The sequence below is a fragment of the Microtus pennsylvanicus genome, chromosome 6 (assembly GCF_037038515.1).
Source record: "Microtus pennsylvanicus isolate mMicPen1 chromosome 6, mMicPen1.hap1, whole genome shotgun sequence".
NCBI classification, from domain to species: domain Eukaryota; kingdom Metazoa; phylum Chordata; class Mammalia; order Rodentia; family Cricetidae; genus Microtus; species Microtus pennsylvanicus.
The window spans coordinates 15,589,448-15,608,377 of record NC_134584.1 but is presented as its reverse complement, the minus strand read 5'-3'; the positions used below and the strand labels follow the sequence as shown (position 1 = coordinate 15,608,377).

At 45.0% G+C, this 18,930-nt stretch overlaps 1 protein-coding gene across 2 annotated transcripts in view; it reads left to right on the top strand.

The window, feature by feature from the left end:
* Myo10 (myosin X) overlaps positions 1-18,930 on the top strand; it is a 198,946-nt gene that overhangs the window by 102,735 nt on the left and 77,281 nt on the right. Inside the window, exons 4-9 of one of the 2 annotated variants that reach the window (XM_075975824.1) lie at positions 3,209-3,396; positions 9,562-9,696; positions 11,174-11,298; positions 12,150-12,163; positions 12,283-12,367; positions 13,462-13,565. In XM_075975824.1, coding sequence (XP_075831939.1) covers positions 3,209-3,396; positions 9,562-9,696; positions 11,174-11,298; positions 12,150-12,163; positions 12,283-12,367; positions 13,462-13,565 — 651 coding nt within the window. Of the gene's footprint in view, positions 1-2,862; positions 3,397-9,561; positions 9,697-11,173; positions 11,299-12,149; positions 12,164-12,282; positions 12,368-13,461; positions 13,566-18,930 lie in introns of those variants that run through there. The other variant, XM_075975825.1, reaches the window with a different exon arrangement.

Here is an 18,930-nt window from a genome sequence, read left to right as displayed (position 1 = left end):
TCATACAAATGTTAGGAATAGACATACAAAACAATTAAGACATGATATAGCATTTAAAAAAACAGTTTCTTTAATGACAGGTCTACAACCTTGCACCACATTAAGTGAATCAGATGTGGTGATCTGCTTAATACCGTGCCAATGGCTATCGTATTCTACCTGTCCCAGGCCAGCTCGTGTGTCCATCGAAGCCGCTATGTTGATGGAATGTAGTTGCTGCGCTGTTGACATATTTCGCTTTCTAAGAGTGATGACTTTGACTGTTGACCTCTGTTGAAGTGAGCGGAGAAGTATCTCACAATGGAAACATGAATGCCTTTGGTTAATAGTTAACAATTAAATATAACGCTGACAGGGTAGAAACAGGACAGACTGACAAAATGGAGATAAGGACCAAGCACCTCAGAGCCTCAAGTATCCCCACATAGAGAGCTAACAAGAGAGAAGGGACCAGAATGTCTGTGACCTGAGAAGCCCTTCTCCTTCCACAGCGGGAGGAGTGGCTTCTGTTTGTCTTTCTGGCTAAATTTTCCCTACAGAGGTGTGATAAAGAAAAGTGGACTTTCAGGGGATTCCTGTTTCCAAAGATGTTGTGGAATCTTATTTTAAGGTGTGTTACAGTTGTTTATTCTGTGGAATATTTGTTTAATGCTGCAAAGATAAGTTGCATTCTTTTAGGTTGCATTTGTTTAAATCTGTGAAGCTGGGAGTCTTTGCCTGTCTAAAACACCTGATTGGTCTAATAAAGAGCTGAATGGCCAATAGTGAGGCAAGAGGAAGAATAGGTGGGGCTGGCAGACGGAGTGTAAATCGGAGGAGAAATCTGGGCTAAGAACAGAAGGAATGAGAGAAAAGGAGGCAAGAATGAGGGACACACCTGGGGCAAGAAGCCAGGTAGACACCAGCCAGACACACTAAAGAAGTGGTGAAAGTAAGATATACAAAAGTGAGAAAAGGAGAAGGCCCAGAGGCAAAAGATAGATGGGGTTATTTAAGATAAGAAAAGCTGGCTAGGAATAAGCCAAGCTAAGGTCGGGCATTTGTGAGAAAGAAAACAAAAACAAAGAGCAAAGAGTGGAAAGACTAAAGCAGCCCACCACACAGACCTGCTCATTTCCCTACAAAATAGCTTTAATTTGTCTGAGCTGAACTTTATTTAACATCAAGCTTGTCACGGGAAGTCTGCGAACCAGTGAGATCTAGTGCATCCGTGATGTTGACCAGCCCACACTTTAATCTAGTCCCCAAATATCTTTGTCACCCCAGACGGAACCTGGTCCTGATTACACTGCCACACACAGGGAGTTCTGCCACCACGATGCTTTTCAACCCGTCTTCCTGTTTCCGTGTCTTTGCCTATTCTGAAAGTGTCTGGTGTTTCTCAGCTGGCAATGCTTTCAAATCCTCTACGCTGATACAGCATATATGGGTACCTAGAGATTATTATTCTGTGGCGTGGCTGTGCCACGGCTTTCTCCCTTGTTGATCTACAGGTGGCATTAGGGTTTCACACCCTTCGGTTGTATTAGTAGCGCTGCTGTCAACATGGGTGGGCACATATTCGACTGTCTGCTTTCCAGCCTTTTTTGTTGTAAGCTTAAGAGCACAGTTACCATGGCAATGCCATTCATGTTTTTAATCTCTTTTTGGTTCAGATTATTTTCCCAATCTAGACGTTCTTCCATTGGAAAAGTTGCACTGAACATCCATGATGGCCCGTTTTTGGCAGTTGCCATGAATGTAAAAATCACTACAAATTATTATAACGAGGCACAGATGTTCTCAGAATGCTCGGACTTTCTACCTTCGCTGCCTCCCTGCCCCGTGATTACTGTACTGTAGTGAATTTGGTAACAGAAGGTTCTAGCATTAGGTTGCCTGGACTGCCATGAGAAAACCCCATAACACATACTCCACGGTCTCAGAGGCCAGGGTAGCAGATACGATTGGTTCTTCCTGCGGTTTTTCTACCAGCCTGCTTCCAAGCGTGCATCCCTGGGTTCTCCGAATGTGCCCAGCTGCCCATTTCTTAAGAAGACACCAGGCAGGATTGGATTCCGATACCCCTAGGGGCTGAATTTAAATTAATCGCTCTTTAAAGGCCCGGTCTCCAAGTGTAATGCTATTTTTAGGCATTGTGGGCCGGGGCTTCAACACATGGGAAATGGAGAAGGACACACAGGTCCCTGTAAAGCCGCAGCAGGTGTGCTCCCTAGGAGGCAGGAGGTGTCCACAGGATGCCAGTTCCTTCTCTATATGTGACTCTGGAAAACCTGGGAGCCTGGACGCAGGAGGGCCCCTGTGGAGGGAAGCCAGGGCTCTCAGCTGTGGGAAGCAGCTTGTGCTGTAACTGCTCTGGGGGGTGGGGGGGAGAGTAATTTCTGCCCAGAGATTGACCCAGGAAGGTGATGCTTCCAGGCACCGACATTCCTGACAAGTTAGGCGGCATTTGCATTTCCCAAACAGTCGGTCATCCTTAAAAACCTGTGGCTCCTTAGTGGGCATGGCGGCACGTGCTGACAGGTGTATCTCTTGGGTTCGAGACCAGCCTGATCTACTGAGTGAGTTTTGAGTTTCAGGACAGCCAGGACTACATAGAGGGAGACTCCATCTCAGGGGGAAAAAAAGAAAGTGACTGATGAATGATGAACCCTAGCATGGGATTTGCCACTGGGAGGATTTTTTAACTATTTCAACAGACATCTGTCTCCGGTGCTGTCCCCAGTGCATCCATAACTTGACCTCTACAAGTTACCCCACACCCAAACTGCTCATTCAATAGTACCGTCCCCTCTCCCCAACCCACCCACCTGCCCTTTTTTTCTATTTTCTGCCTTTGTCACCTGCTGTTTCATAACAGCCACTGGTGGAGGAAGGGAACCGGAACAGACTGGGCTTTGTGCCAGGAAAGGATTGGGATTGGGGAGGTCACCTGGGAACAGGGATTTGGTCTGGGCTCATCGCCATCCGCATTTGCTGTTAACCATTCCCTGAAAGCCCGCACTGAACCTGCTCACGGTGCATCTGCGCAGTGACAAGATTAGGGTGTAGGGACGGTGTGGACAGTGGGCGCTGAGGCCCTGTGAGACGATCGTTTCGCTGGGTCCGTTCAGGTCCCTGTGCAGAGTGCAGAGCCGGCGAGGTGCGAGTTCCGAGCCTGGCTCACTATCCCGGTAACGCTTGCCCGGTCCTTCCCCTCTGCTTGCAGACCTACATCGGCTCCATCATCGCCTCAGTGAACCCGTATCAGCCCATCGCCGGCCTGTACGAGCGCGCCACCATGGAGCAGTACAGCAGGTGCCATCTCGGCGAGCTCCCGCCGCACATCTTCGCCATCGCCAATGAGTGCTATCGCTGCCTGTGGAAGCGCCATGACAACCAATGCGTGCTCATCAGGTGAGCCAGGAGCAGCGGGGTGCAAGGGGTAGGCCGACTGTCCCTAGCCCAGCACGAACCTGCAAGCCAGCCGCTGGCAGGATAAAAGCTCAGCAGACACCTGGCTCCTGCTGAGGGCGCTCAGAAAACACATGGAGCTTGCAGATGGACTGTATGGGTTGGCGGTTTGCTCCTCCCAGGCCCTCCATTCATTCATTTGTTTCATCATTTATACATTCCCATTTTCTTTTGCTTCCTTCCAGTTTTCTTGAATTATTCTTCAATCTATTTTGTGGATGAAGCGTGATCAGTCTATTTAAAGATAGATGGCTCTTTCATATTTGAAATATTTTACATGTTTTAGAATGCTTGTCATGATGCTCAAATGTTTGAATAAGACTTCTTTTTTCTCTGCTGTGATAGAAATCACCCTAGATAAAATGTCCCGATTTTAAGAATTTTTTTTTATAATGGGATGCCCCCAAACCAGTGATTCTCAACCTGTGGGTTTAGACCCCTCTTGGAATGACTGACCTTTTCACAGGGGTCACCTAAGACCATCAGAAAACACAGATAGATATTTACATTATGATTCATAACAGTAGCAAAATTGCAGTCATGAAGTAGCAGCACAAACAATTTTACAGTTGTGGGGTCACCATAACATGAAGAACGATATTAAAGGTCCCAGAATTAGGAAGGTTGAGAACCACTGCCCTAATGTTTACCTGTGAATTAGCTGGAGAAAGAGAGCTTGCTGTGCGCGTGTTAAGAGAATGGTACAAAGACATGTTTATTTAAAGTAATTTTGTGTTAGATTAGATAAGAAATGCCTGTTCGAGCCAAGTCTTGTTTGTTTATATGTTTGTTTGTATGATTTTATGTCTTTGGTTATCTTTGAGACAGGGTTTTACTGTGTATCTCACACTGGTCTCAAACTCATAGCAATCCTTCTGCCTCATCCTCTGAAGTGCTGAGACTGCATATGTGTGTCAACCAACACACCAGCTCTTACTTATTGGGAAAATAAAGTACTAGGATCCCCCACCATAAAACCCTTTCCCACTAAGACCCACATTTTAAAAAAGAACTGGAATACATTTTTCTAATTTTCTTAAATGTTATTGTTAAGGAATACAAATTGGCCCACTGCATACATCCCGGTGGCATCCGATGGGAACTTACTGTTTGTACCGGGAGTCTGTTCCAGGGGTGATAAGCAAGGCCTGGATGGAGTCCAACACAGATGTGATGAACGCACTGAGGTTTCCATGGCGTATGAAAGCACCTCATTCATTCACCCCTCCAGGCTCCATTCATAAGGACTGACAGTCCACGGAACTGCTGTCGTGAATGATTTTGACGACTGTTTTACATGGCGTTCTAGCCCCAACTTGAGACAGAACAGTTACATTATTTCAAGAGGAAAGGAAGTGGAGAGGACAGTTGGGTTTGGGGGAGGGCAACAGATAGAAACCCCCGGGATTTCCAGTTCCGTGAAAGTAAGACACAGGAGACAGATGGAGAGCCGTATGTCATTTTCAGACTTCAAGCCAATCGAGCTTGCCAAAATTGTAGCCCACTGTCGCACAGACAGACCACCTGGTCACTGACCCAGCTAGGTAATGGGTGGCCTTCATCCCCACGGGTGACCAAGTCCCAGATGGTGAAGAATGGATCAGAGGCCAAGCAGAGCATGCACTAGGGCCCTTCCTCTCCCCAGATCATAGGAACTATTCCTGTCAGGGGAGGGGTACCAGTGGAAGTCCTCCCACAGACCCCAGGCAAGGGGATGGAGAGTGCCCGAAGACACTGGAGATGTGTTCATACTGCTAAATAACGGCTAACACGTTCTTACAGGATTATGGTGTATCGTTCACTGTGCCAGGCTGGAAGGCATGGAAAGCTTTTGCTGGCTTTGATGTGGGCACTCTGTAATGACCATTGCAGGTGCCACACAGTTTTCATACTGTACAATCTGCCCATTATACCTGTTAAAAGTTTCGCTGCTTTTTGAGTAAATGGAAATTGCATGTGTATGAACGACTGAGCTAGTTCCCCCTCCCCTGAAGCACATGGAGAGAAGGACTCTGTGCCCTTTGTCACTGTAGCACGGCTAACATGCAACGTTGGAGAAGTAACTTGGACAGAACTGTATGCGGTAATGCAAACAGGGATCGTGCAAATTCAAAGTTAAGCAAAGCCCAGAAGTAGCGTTAAAGAATAGTTGCCTCTGGCCTGAGCTTCCAAAGTCCAGTTGAAGAGTGGGAGGACTGAGAATATTAGCAAAGAGGTCAAAACTGTTGTGGGTACATCTACTGAAACAGTTTACCAAGGCTAATAGGAGCTCACCAACTCCAGCTGGATAGGGAAGGAACAAGCATAGGTCCAAATGAGGCCCTCTGAATGTGGGTGACAGTTGTATGGCTGGGGCAGATTGCGGGACCACTGGCAGTGGCACCTATTCTTTTTGGATAAACACCTTGGTCAGCCTAGGTATATTAGGGAGGGTCTTGGACCTTCCCCAAAGCAATGTGCCTTATCCTCTCTGAGGAGTGGATGGGTGGAGGGGTGTAGGTGAAGGAAATGGGAGGAGGGAAGAGAGTGGGAACTAAGATTGGTATGTAAAATGAAGAAAGATAGTTTCTTTTCTTTTCTTTTTTTTTTTTTAAAAAAAAGTATAGTGTGCCTAATGAAGTCACTTGTGACTCAAGCACCATGGAAGACTCATTTTTTTACCCCTGTGAGTTAGGGTCTGTGGCTGTTGCTCAAGCTGGCCTTCAACTCCGGACACACAAATCTTAATCTAGGGAGTTCTGGGAGAAGAACTGTGCTACTAGGTGGGAGGTGGTGGTGCACACCTTTAATCCTAGCACTTGGGCAGCAGAGGCAGGTGAATCTGAGTTCCAGAACAGCTAGGGTTAACCAGAGAAACTCAGTCTCAAAAACCTCAAATAAATAAGTAAAGGAAGGAAGAGAAGGGGGCAAGGGGAGGAATATGCATCTTAATTGTGAATTTTTTTTTAGATTTTTTTTTTTTTTTTAAAGACAGGCTTTCACTATGTCTCCCTGGCTGCCCTGGAACTCATTATGTAGACAGGCTGTCCTCAAACTCACAGAGGCCCACCTGCCCTTGCCTCCCAAGTGCTGAGATTATAGGTGTACACCACTAAGCCCGACTCTAGCAAGTTTAAAGAGAGAATATGGAGTCATTAGTTTAGCATCTGAGAATGCTGTTACGGCAGTAGCAGGAAGCAGAATGCACCGCGGTATCAAATTGTGCTTCACAGTTACTTGCGGAGATGCTTGCTACTGATGAGTGCTTGATTAGTTTCTTTGGGGGGATGGTGGAGGATGAGGACATGACTGATCAAGCCCTTGCTAGACCAGAGCAGTTTGAGGGGAAAATTGGTGTGGTCACCTTGCAGGTGAGATCTAAGAAGGTGGGTGGTGTTTTTATCCACAGGCTGTTAGTGAGCAACAAACAGAAAATTCCTATTACGCGTGCAGGAGGCAGAGGCAGGGACTTTTCTTGTCTTTCTCCTTTACCCCGTTCCCTGCTCCTTCTCCTCCTAGTCCTAATAAAAAGATTGTGGAATTTTAAAGCTAAGTGACTGGACCGGGCATCTGTGTGGTTTCCTTGGGCCTGCTCTGCCCCCTGGTGGACAAAGTGTGTCTTTCTAGTCTCACAACCTTCTCTCATGCTATCAACATTAAAATCAGAGACTACTGATTCCTAGCCCTCCACGCGGTCAAGTAAATACAAAAAGAGCTTGTTGGGAAGTGGACTGGGTCTTGTGGTTCAGCCTCGGCTGAGATCCCCAGCTGGTTGTGACAACACCAGGTCCTTAGGCTTCCAGGCTGTGCCTCTTTGATCTCCGCTCCAAGGTTGTTCTGCTCTTAAACGACATTTTTGAAAAAAAAGTTAATTTTTAAAACATGTATGTGTGTGTTGTACCTGCATGAGTTAATGTGAAGCACATGTGTGCAGGTGCCTACAGACGTAAGAAGGCATTGGCTTCCCTGTGTCTGCAGCTACAGGCTGCTGTGAGCTGTCAGGTGTGCCTGTCAGGAACCCAGCCCCAGGTCCTCTGTAAGAGCAATGTGTGCTCTTAACTGCTGAGCCGTCTTGCCAGTCTCTGGAACTCTGCTCTTACTTTGCCTTTTAATGGATGTACCTTCTTTGTTTCTTAAAGTGTCTCTCACTGAGTGCTGGCCCAAATCTGTGGGTTGGGTTAGGAAGGGACCACATTAAAAAGCAGATGAAGGGTGTGGGTGAGGAAAATAGAGGGGACTGGAGACCATGGAGAACGCTCCTCTTTATAAGTCCCAGAGAAGCTCTGAGAACCTTTTCTGTGGAGAAAATTAGGCTTGAAGCTGGTGAGCGAATGACTGCAGAGATTTGAACTTCAGTTTCCTTCAGCAGAGTGGTACTTCCTGCTACAGGCATGATGGAAGGGTTGTTTAACTCGCTAAGACCTTTGGACTTAATCCTTGAGACACCAGAGTCTCTTCTTTAGTTGGCTGCCAACTAGGAAATGATAGGAATTAGGTTTGACCTGATTTACATTTTGAGAAGATTGTTCAGTTTTGGAATTTGAGTCATAGGAAAGGCATGCTTAGTCAGCAGATACAAAGGGGCCAGAGTACTTCCATTTTCTGTTCTGTGATCAGCTCACCAGCGCCTGAGCATCTCAGCCCTACCCTGAAATTGCAATTAAACATGCGAACAGATGGGAGGGCAGGAAGATGGGGTGTAAGGACCAGAGGTGGTCCACACATGCATGGATCTAGAACACTGCCAGCACCAGTGTGTCCTGCTAACGGACCAGCATTCCCGTGCTGTGCATGGAGAGTGTGTGCATGCCGGTACCCCTCCTGCAGGTGGCTGGCTCACCTCCCCCTTGCTTTCAGAGCACATTGCTGCCAGCATCCTGGAGCCTCACTACTCCCTGTTCGCTCCTAAGCCCATTCATTGAACAGCCACCCACCAGAAGTCCACCTGAGCAGGTGTTGTTGGAGGACTGGGGATGTGCGTGGGAACACGACGAAATAAAGATCTTGCACATACCGAGCTTCCCTCATTTGAAAGGTGCCATCTTTCTTCTGAGTCTAGACTAAGAAGCATCTTTCTCCCGATTCTAGCATAAGAAGCATTTCTCTCCCGAGTCTAGTTTAAGAAGCATCTCTCTTCTGGGTCTAGCATAAGGAGCATCTCTCTCCTGAGTCTAGCATAAGAATCAGCATAGGGGGGCTGGAGAGATTGCTCAGAGGTTAAGAGCATTGCCTGCTCTTCCAAAGGTCCTGAGCTCAATTCCCAGCAACCACATGGTGGCTCACAACCATCTGTAATGAGGTCTGGTGTCCCCTTCTGGCCTTCAGGCATACACACAGACAGAATATTGTATACATAATAAATAAATAAATAAATTTTTTTTAAAAAAAAGAATCTGCATAGGGGAGGTCAGAAGTGGACCTGCCTGCAGGAGAAAGAATTTCTGCTTCCTTTCAACTCAAGTTGTTTAATAACAGGCAATTTTAAAATGACATTTATGACTCGAGAGAGAGGAGGGCATGCATATGCTGTAGCAGACAGGCGTGTGGCGGTCACAGGACAACTTGTGTGAGTCTGTTTTCTCTTTTCGTGTTCAAGAGAGTGAAGTGAGGGTCATCGGGCTCGGTGCAAGCCCCCTTGGCCACTGAGCTTCTTCTCCATTCTCCCTGCTGTTAATAGTAACTTATGGAATGCAGCGCCTTTGACAGTTGTTTTGAGAATACTTGTCTGAAAACGGAGTTTTTCTGTGTCCTGACTGCCACTCCCAAATAACCACCCAGAGACTTAGTAATTATAAATGTTCAGCTGATAGTTTAGACTTGTTTTTAGCTAGCTCTTATAACTTTTTTTTTAGCTCTTATAACTTAAATTAACCCATTTCTATTCATCTATGTGCTGCCCCAAGGCTTGTTTTACGTCCTTCCCATCCTGCTCGCTCTGCATCTCATGGCATTTCCTCTGACTCCTCCCTTCTCCCCAGCATTCTCTATGCCCTGAAAATCCTGCCTAGCCAGTGACCAATCAGCTTTTTATTAACCATGAGGGCAGCACATCTTCACGGTGAACAGAAAGATTATTCCATAACACTTGTCTTCCCGTAGAAACCAAATTGTGTGTGTTTTGTCTTTCAGTGGTGAAAGTGGGGCTGGGAAAACGGAAAGCACCAAGTTGATCCTCAAGTTTCTCTCCGTCATCAGCCAGCATTCCTTGGACTTGTCCTTACAGGAGAAGACATCCTGTGTTGAGCAAGCCATCCTCCAAAGCAGGTATCTCGCTGGTCTTCTTCCTCCCAAGCGATAGGGTTCGCTTTTCCTCTGGAATGGAATAGCTAAAGTTCGTCGGTCTCTTTCTCTTAGTGACTTGCCTGTTAGGATTCCTCAAGGGATTTATACCTCGAACCTTTTTCCCCAGCACTGGGGAGGCAGAGGCAAGCAGATCTCTGTGATTTCAAGGCCAGTTGGGCTTACGTAGAGAGTTGGAGGCTAGCCAAAGTGACATAGTGAGCCTTCGACTCACTTCCCAACCCCTCCTCCCAAAAGAGAATCAGTCTTAACATGTACCCAGCACTTTCTGGAACTTTCAGCAACACCTGCTTTGGCCGAAGCAGCTCCATGACCCTCCTTCCCCGTTGAGCCATTCAGGCTGATACCACAAGGTTTTGAGACACAGCCTAACTCCAGCTGCCTGATTGCCAAGGGCTCCAACGCATACCAACCCAGTTGCCACGTGCAGTGGGCTTGGCGTTCAGACTGAGGAAGGTGCTGTCCATGTGAGCAGAGTGCATTTTCATAACCTCCCCAGGACAGACCAGCAGTACCCAGCAGTACCCAGCCATGCTCCTTGGAACCCGGACAGAGGGCCATGTGGCCCTGTGTCATCTACAGACAACTGACTCAGTATCTTATTTGTGCTCTGTAAGGTGGTAGAACTGGTAGAGACATTATAGACCCCAGATGCAGAGAGCTGACCAGGGTCAGCAACCTACAGCCTAGGACAGTTTCCTGCAGCTTTTTAGTCTTTAATCGTGGATACAGCTCAGTAGTAGAATGCTTTCTTAGTATGTTCAAGATCAAAGGTACCGTTTGTACATGCTACACACACAATCTTTTTTAATTGCAGTTAAATACGCATACTTTAATTTTTAGCCACTTTCTCACAGCCAGCTCAGTAGCAACGGTCATCACTGTCTAGTCTCAGGCTTCTACATCTGCCTCCTGCAGCCTTCATTGTAAATAATTTTCTTGGGACCCTGCCATGCTCTCTTGTGTTGTTCCTGGCTGCTTTTACGTGATGGCGGCAGCAGTGAGTAGCACTATCTGGTCCTTTGGTGAACTTTCTTGGACACACTTGATCTATTATGACTCCATTTCACAATTGGAGCTCATCCAGGGTGTTAAATAAATTACCTCCGGGTTACGCAGCAAACGTGTGAAATGTCCAAAATTGAGGGCTTTCCAGCTCCTAGATGCGAGTGTGGGCTCTTCTGTGCAGCTCTTGGGCTGCGAGTATCAACCTAGTTCATTCGTGCAGAGCCGAACCATGTGGTCCCTTGTGGCATCCTTAGCTGTGTGGCATCCTCTTTCTTATCCTGACTAAAGGGGTGTTCCGCTTCAGTGAGTGTTCAGAAAAGCTGGCTCCTCTGTAACCAGAGTCAGGCTGGGCCCTGCACGCACAGATTTCCTGCATTTGTGTGGTGGAGCATTTGCCCTGACGAGTGCTCCGCTCTGCTCGCTCTGTTCACAGCCCCATCATGGAAGCATTTGGCAACGCGAAGACAGTGTACAACAACAACTCCAGTCGCTTTGGGAAGTTCGTTCAACTGAGCATCTGCCAGAAGGGAAATATCCAGGGCGGAAGAATTGTAGATTGTATCCTGTTCCGTTTCATGTTCATGTTCGTCTTTGCAATTGGCTCTATCAGTTCTATCAGTGGACACTTTGCTGCTCACTTGTTGTGAGGGCCCCTAAAGAGCGTGAAGTACTTGTTAACTCTAGTTCAAGCTCATTTTTACTCTGATATTAGTGCCTTTGTTTTTCCTTTGTAAAAACTCATATTATGCCTGCAGTCTAGATTCATTATGTTGCTGTAATGGAATGCCTAAATGGGTACTTGATAAGAGAAAAGAGGTTTTGCCCTTTTTTTTCTTTCTGATCACTTTATCTTAGCTCACAGTTTGGGGGTCAAAGTCCAAGGTCAGTCGTTTATTCATATCCTGGTACAAGCCTTCTAGCTCCAGTAGCATGTTGGATGGTGTCATCGAGGGAGCATGTGCGAGAGATCACATGACAGGAAGTAAGAGGAAGAGAGAACCAGGATGGCTGGACTTCATTCTTGACAATTCTCAAGAAACTGACATACCTATGAGATCAGCATTAATGTAGCTTTAATAACCTTGACCTAGCCACCTTCCACCGGGCCCCACCTCATGTACGGGGTCTCCCACCCTCATGCCATAGATCAAGGACTCTGTGCAGGGCCCATGTGTATAGCCATGCCTACCTGCCGCAGTCATCAAGCCCTCATTGTGTGCTCGAATCCAGTCCCTTCATTTGGCACCTGCTAGGGCACCATGCCATTGGAGCTGAGTTTGGGTGAAGTGGGCTCTGCTTTGATGTCTTTTGGCACCAATGGCAGCAATGTTGGAGCCATAACCCAAGTCAAGACTAACCTCCTGCCGTATCTGTTTTCTTCCTTGACTTGCCTTCCTTTTCACACGAAGATTTATTAGAAAAAGTAAGTAACTGTGATTCAATTCACAATTTTCCTATTATGACATTTTTTGTTCTGTATTAAGTGATGGAAATTATTATTATTATTATTATTATTATTATAAATGTGGTTTCTCTCCACAGAACCGAGTAGTGAGGCAGAATCCCGGGGAGAGGAATTATCACATATTCTATGCACTGCTGGCAGGGCTGGGACAGGGAGAGCGAGGTGAGTGGTGCATGGCAGCTTATGGTTCATCTCAAGCACATCGGGAATGACAAGAGCCTGGGCATGCCCGGACTTCCACACACTGCGGTGAAATGTGTGCTTGAGAGTGAAAGATGCCGAGCTGATCCGGGATCAGCACAACAAAGGGAGAAATTAACAGCAGAGAAACCGCAAGCTATTTGTATCTAGCGTATTTTTAATTTGATGGGTATTTTGTAAGAAATATATAATGGGGGGAAGGGGGAGGGAAATGGGAGGATGGAAGGAGGTGGAAATTTTTAATTAAAAATAGAAAAGAATACAAAAATTATATAATGTACTGTAATCACCTTTATTGCAGTGTGTGTGTGTGTGTGTGTGACAGAGAGAGAGGGGAGAGAGAGAGAGAGAGAGAGAGAGAGAGAGAGAGAGAGAGAGAGAGAGAGAGAGAGAGAGAGAGCGCTAGTGAGTTTGCCTGTTTGTGCTTAGTTGATGTCAGGTGCAGTCCAGCTGCTCCTCATCTTCCTTTTGAGACAGGACCCCATACTGAGCCCACGGCACACAGTTGAGTGTGTACTGGTTGACTGGTGAGCCTGGGATTATAAGCTCACCATCCCCCATGGCTTTTCATGTGTGTTCTGGGCACTGAACTTGAGCTGCTTGGCTGGGCTTTTTCCCCAGCCTATCTATGGCTGTACTTTAAAAACATATCTACATCAAATTTCTAAAAGCTCATTTCTTAATTTCTTTCTTTTTTTTCCTTTTTTGTCCTACTAGAGAGTGAACCCAAAGCTTATATGTTTAAGCAAGTCTTTTCCCATTTACCAGTCTCTAACCCTAAATGTTTGGCTTTTAAAAGGAAATAATAAAGCAAGGCCTTCATGAATTTTTTTTCTGATCCTATTTAATTTAATTGAGTTGTTTATATTTTGCTTAGATTGTTAAAAGGTAGCATTTGGGTATAAAATTGTGTGTGTACTTTAGTTATTGAAGCCACACTCCAGTCTCCCGCGGACTCAAGTATATATGTATGTAAATTACAGTGATCGCTTCTGACTTTTTTCAGCCAGGACCAGCTGAGTCCTGATGTTCCATCTTTCTTTGTCTTTCTGCAGAAGAATTTTATTTATCTTTGCCGGAGAACTACCATTACTTGAATCAGTCTGGATGTACAGAGGACAAGACAATCAGTGACCAAGAATCCTTCACACAAGTAATTGTAAGTTATCCTCATAAGAGTCTGGGTTTCAGTTTTGTTTTCAAGGAAAGTTCTTTTGTGTAGTGAAAACAGACATGATCACGTTTGGAAGGACATACGAGAACATCTGTTTCTTCCCCTGTAAGTCACAGTGAAGCCTGCTTTCCAGGGTGGAAAGGGATCCCAGGAGTCCTCAGAAATGATGAGTGGCTGTGTTAGTCAGGACTGGTGTGGGACTCTCTGGCAGCAGCATGTGCGGTCTGTGCCCCCCTTTTCTCAAAACAAAGCCCCAAGAGCCTGGGCTTTGCACCCCACAGATGTTCTCCAGTTTTGAGGTTGCAGGTAGAGTTTCTTTTGGAAAACAGGTTTGTCATGGGACAAGGTCAGCATGGGGTTGTCACCTGGTTCCTAACTGGAACTAGTTCTGGTTGCATGTGCTGATCTTGACTTTGGCTCCTAGCAACAGTGGTCACTAGCATCTCTCGGTTCCCACAAGGGCTCTGGGTGGCGTGACTGCACTGAATAAGCCTGGTCACCGCCCACCGTTATCAGCCTGTCTGACTGAGTGTGCCCGGCTATCACATCACGGTGGGCTCAGCGTCTTTGCCAGAGTCCTCAGCTTTAGGACACAGTGTGGATAGGGTTTGACTCATCCTCAATCATAATCGGCTGTAAATGCGGCTGACACAGGTGGAGGTACCCTGTCCCCACTACCTACAGTCTCAGAGTTAACTGTCAGTGGAGGGGAAAACAAGGTTTTTGAATGTACTTAACATAGCCAGGCCTCTTCCCTTGTTGCCAGTTCCTACACAATACAGTATAGCACTTATGTGTATATACTGTATGAGGGATTATAAGTAATTTAGAGATAATTTAAAGTATATAGAGATGTGCATCGGCCATGTATACATATTTATAAGGGACTTGAGCCTTCCCAGACTGTAATGCCTGCAGGGGAGCATGGGTCAATTCACTGTGCATACGTACCCAGGCATGTTCGCACATTCTTTCCTAAACCTCACAGGGGTTTAACTCTGCTCTTAATGACCCTGTTTTTATCCACACATCACAGAGCTGGTGAAAAAGGATACATATCCCAGGCAGAGCCACCAGCTGGGTTGTTCCTGCCTGCAAAGCATGTTAGCCTTGTCTTTCTGAGTCATTCAAGGGCCAGAAACTTGGATCATTCAGTGTGTGGTGCCTCAGCAGTAGGCTCTCACTCCATCCAGTTCTAGGGTGTAACCAATGGTGTATCCTTTATAGTTCTGGGAGGCCTTAAGGTCTTGTTACCTGGCAAATGACATACAAAAAGGACTGCCATGTGATTTCAAAATGTCCACAAGTCACACAAAAACTCTTCTCATCCCATGTATGTAATCCAGGTCAAAGTTGGAAATGGAATTCAAACTTGGTATGATGGCTCATGCCTGCAATCCCAGCATTTCTGTGGCTGAGACAGGAGGATTGCCATGAGTTTAAGGTTAGCCTAATATGCAGAGTTAGACCCTGTCTCAAAAGACATATATATATACATACACACATACATACATACATAAATGGGGGGCGAATGAAATTCAGAGCAGACGAGGGAGTAGTGTGATCATCTTTACTTTCTGGGAAAAGCCACACAAGTGTGCAGAGTGATCACTGTCTCCCAGTGTCTCTGTATCTCTCTATCTCTGTCTGTTCCATCTTTGTCTCTGACATTCACTCTGTTGCTATTCTATCGGTCCTCATTTAGAGGGATCAAACCTAGGGCCTCACATATATAAGGCAATTGTTTTGCCTCTGAGCTACGCCCATTGAAGACATCACTCTTTGGTGTGTATTCCTTGGAGGGAAAGGATTTGCCCTGGCACATTGGATTTTTTGACATGTTCTTTAAAGTATTGTCAGTCCCCATATCTGTGAGTCCCATCTCTCTGAGGATAACCAAATTCAGATAGAAAATGCTTTTAAAGAAACAAACAAAAAGGTTGCGTCTACAAAAGTAATATAACTTAAGAACTTCTGCTTTGATAGCCTATACCCTGAGTTTGGCATCAGAGGCAATCTAGAGGTGGTTTAAGTCTGCAGGGGTGAGGGGGGCAGGCACAGCGACACATGCCTGTGATCCCAGCACCACAGAGGTTTAGGCAGGATGACTGATGCCAATTTGGGGCCAACCTGGGATGCTTTGTGAGTTCAGGGTCAGCCTGAAGTGTGTTCTTCTGCAAGTGCCACACAATTTTATATACAGAACTGTATTAGGTTAGGCTTCTGTGGATTTTTTACATCGGGTGGCTCGTGGCACTCCTCACAGGCACTGACAGACCACTGTGTTCTAAGCTGTCTTTCTTCATTCCGTTCTGGTCACACGCTTTTCCCACTCTCCAGCCTTCCTCTCATGGTTATTTCTTACTGTGTGGAGATTAGCACTCATTCTTTCTCCTAATGAGCAGGGAGGGGAGAAGAGGCAGTTTTCTAGTCTAGTCTTGCTGCAGGCACGCCCACTCCAGAGCTGTGGCCACCAAGGCGCTTTGCCTGGGAAGACCTTGGGTGCTGTTCCTCTCTCTTCCTCTTGGGGCTTTATTTCCCCAGACAAAACTTATGTGGGCTCCCAGTCAGGTTAGATAGTTTGTTTCTTAATCACTGTATTTCAGCTTTATGATTACATTGAAGTAACAAGTGTTGGCATTTGAAATTTGATCTTATGACAAAATGATATATCGTGTAAAAAGACAGTGATATTTACATATGAAATCAGCATAATGTTCCTGACTGATGTGTTCTAGTTACACATTCTCTTTATGGCTCTCCTTGTAGATCTGTAAATGTTTGATTTACAGCTGCTTCTTACTATTAGCCCACCAGAAGTAGTAGTGAAAAATTAGCTCTTTACTAAGATCATAAGTGTGACATTTTGCTATTATTATTTAGTTATTTAATTTTATTCTAGAGATTCTAAGCAAGGCTTCAAAAAAAGAAGGGTACAACTTTGATGGAGCAAAAATAATCTTCCTTCCTGGAAACAGCAAGGTCTTCCTCCTTTCAGACTAATTGAGAGATATTTAAGATAATTTGTTAGACACACAGATGAGATCCCCTTGTAGCAAGTGAAGCACATGGCTGAGTGGAATGTTTAAAAATATTGTAAATTTGTTTCTTATATAAGAAACGAGGAGGGCAGGAGGCAGCAATATGCATTGAACATATATAGAATCCCTTTGTTTTTAGAAATTTTTATATAATATCATACATTTAGCAATTATAAATGAAGAAAAAATAATGAAACAAAAAAAGTATGTCCCAAAAGTGTTACTTTAAGTGGCACAAGTCTATGATTTTATTTTATTTTTATGCCATTCTCTGGATGTTATGTTTTCATAATGAACATGTTATCTTTTCCATGATTATATGGTTATTATTTGCAAGGACACCTGCTTTTTTCATGGTCCATAGGCTATGAATGTATGCTCAATGTCATAGCCAATTTTAATACAGCTTTCAGAATTGGGCCATAAATTTTTCAGCTGAGATGAAAAGCTGTTTCAAGTCAGCAGTAGCAACTGATCTGTTTTACTGCCTCCATCTGGCCCAACAGGATGGTGGATGACAAAACGTGTGTGAAGTAGCTGGGGACTTTGATGCTTGATGCCCTGTTGGTTCTCTTCGCAAATTCTGAGTGTTTACAACATCCTTCTTGACTGTGGACCACCACTAAGATTTCCAGACTTCAGAGACCTTCCTGCACGCACCCAGGGGTTCTGAGTGGTCTGTGGCTGTATTTACGTATCTGAAAATTCATTTGGCATGAGTCATATTGTATGACTTCTCAAACAATTGATTTTTTTCCCCTCTCTCTTCCAATCTTGGAAAACTTAGGGGTTGTTGATCTAGGGAACAGGTAAAGGGCTGGGAATGTTGGGAATGTTGTTGATTTGGTAGGCTTTGCCTGACATGCAGAGCCCCCAGGTCCCATCCCAATACCACACCACCTAAACCAGGTCTGTCTAAATTTCAGTGAGGACTAAAGCACAGGAGGATTAGAAACTCAAGGTTATCCCTCCCTACATAGTAAGGTTTTTTTTTTTTTGGTTTTTTTTGTTTTTTGCTCTCAAACAACAACAACAAAAAGAACGAAAAGTTGAACAAGGAGTAGAAAAGACTCTGGGGAGATATACTGAGTTTACTCTCGAATGGTACTGCAGAGGGAATATGTCAACTTCCTATCTAAGGATGCTGCAACTAGGGGCAGTTTCAAAATGAAGGGGACTATAGAGGTGTTCTTGAAATACTGATCCCTTGTGCAGCATCCCCAGCAAGGCTATCGTGGAGGTAGTGACTGGGTGATAGGCAGAGGTCCTTGTGTTGTATCTTCTGAGGACACTGTGGTACTGGCAGAGGCTTCTGCAGAAATTCTTCTTGTCGGACATAGATTTAGGGGAGCCCTTCCTTCATGCCTTGCTGACTTTATTTGGCCAGTTGCAACTTGACATAAATAACTCCACTTTGATTTCAACAGCCTTCAGTCAACATAAGCTAACATAATACATGAAATAGTCTAAAACACATATAAACTATTATATAGTGTATCACTACCTAAGTACTTATTTGTCAAGAATTAAGCTCCCACCAGCTTTCTTTTCCACCCTTTGAAGCACGCCATGATTCAGGGTTCAGCCAGGGTCCCTGTGCTTTCTGAGAGGGTCACTTGTCTTTAGTTTCTACTGTGACACGCTTATTTCTAGTGTGACAGTGTGCTGCTTCAGAATTTAGCGCCATATAACACCCCTACACACACACACACACACACACACACACACACACACACACCACATCACATCACATCCACAGGCATCTACTTTATGTGCTTAATAAAAGCTTTTATTAAAAAAACTCTGTGTAATTCGGTACCCATTTTATAACTAAGTGTTTAGCAATTCCAAGCTGATAGTGAGAATTTCCCAGGATTTTTATTTCAGTCTTGAGCCATATTATTGAGATAATATATATAGCCTTAAACTCAGCTATTCCTGCCAAAGGGAATGGGAGCCTGCTTGGTTAAACAATTATATAAATGACAGCAAGGTAAGTAAATAGTGGTTATTGCTAGGAGTCTTAAGGCACTTGCCCATGCTAGTGATAATTGTTGGAGCTATTACATTTCCCTGTGGTTAATTCAATGAACATTATCACCATAGTCTATTTTACTAATCCTTTAGAGGTAGACTTGAAACGAAAGAAGTTAAAATTCATTAGTACAATGAATATATTAACGGTCCCATTTTGTATTTTTATACGCTACCTTCATATGTATTTTAAGAAGATATCTAAGATTTATATGTGTGTGCGTGTGTGCGCACCCCCATGCACATGTACAGTTGCATGGAGTGTGGCTGCATGC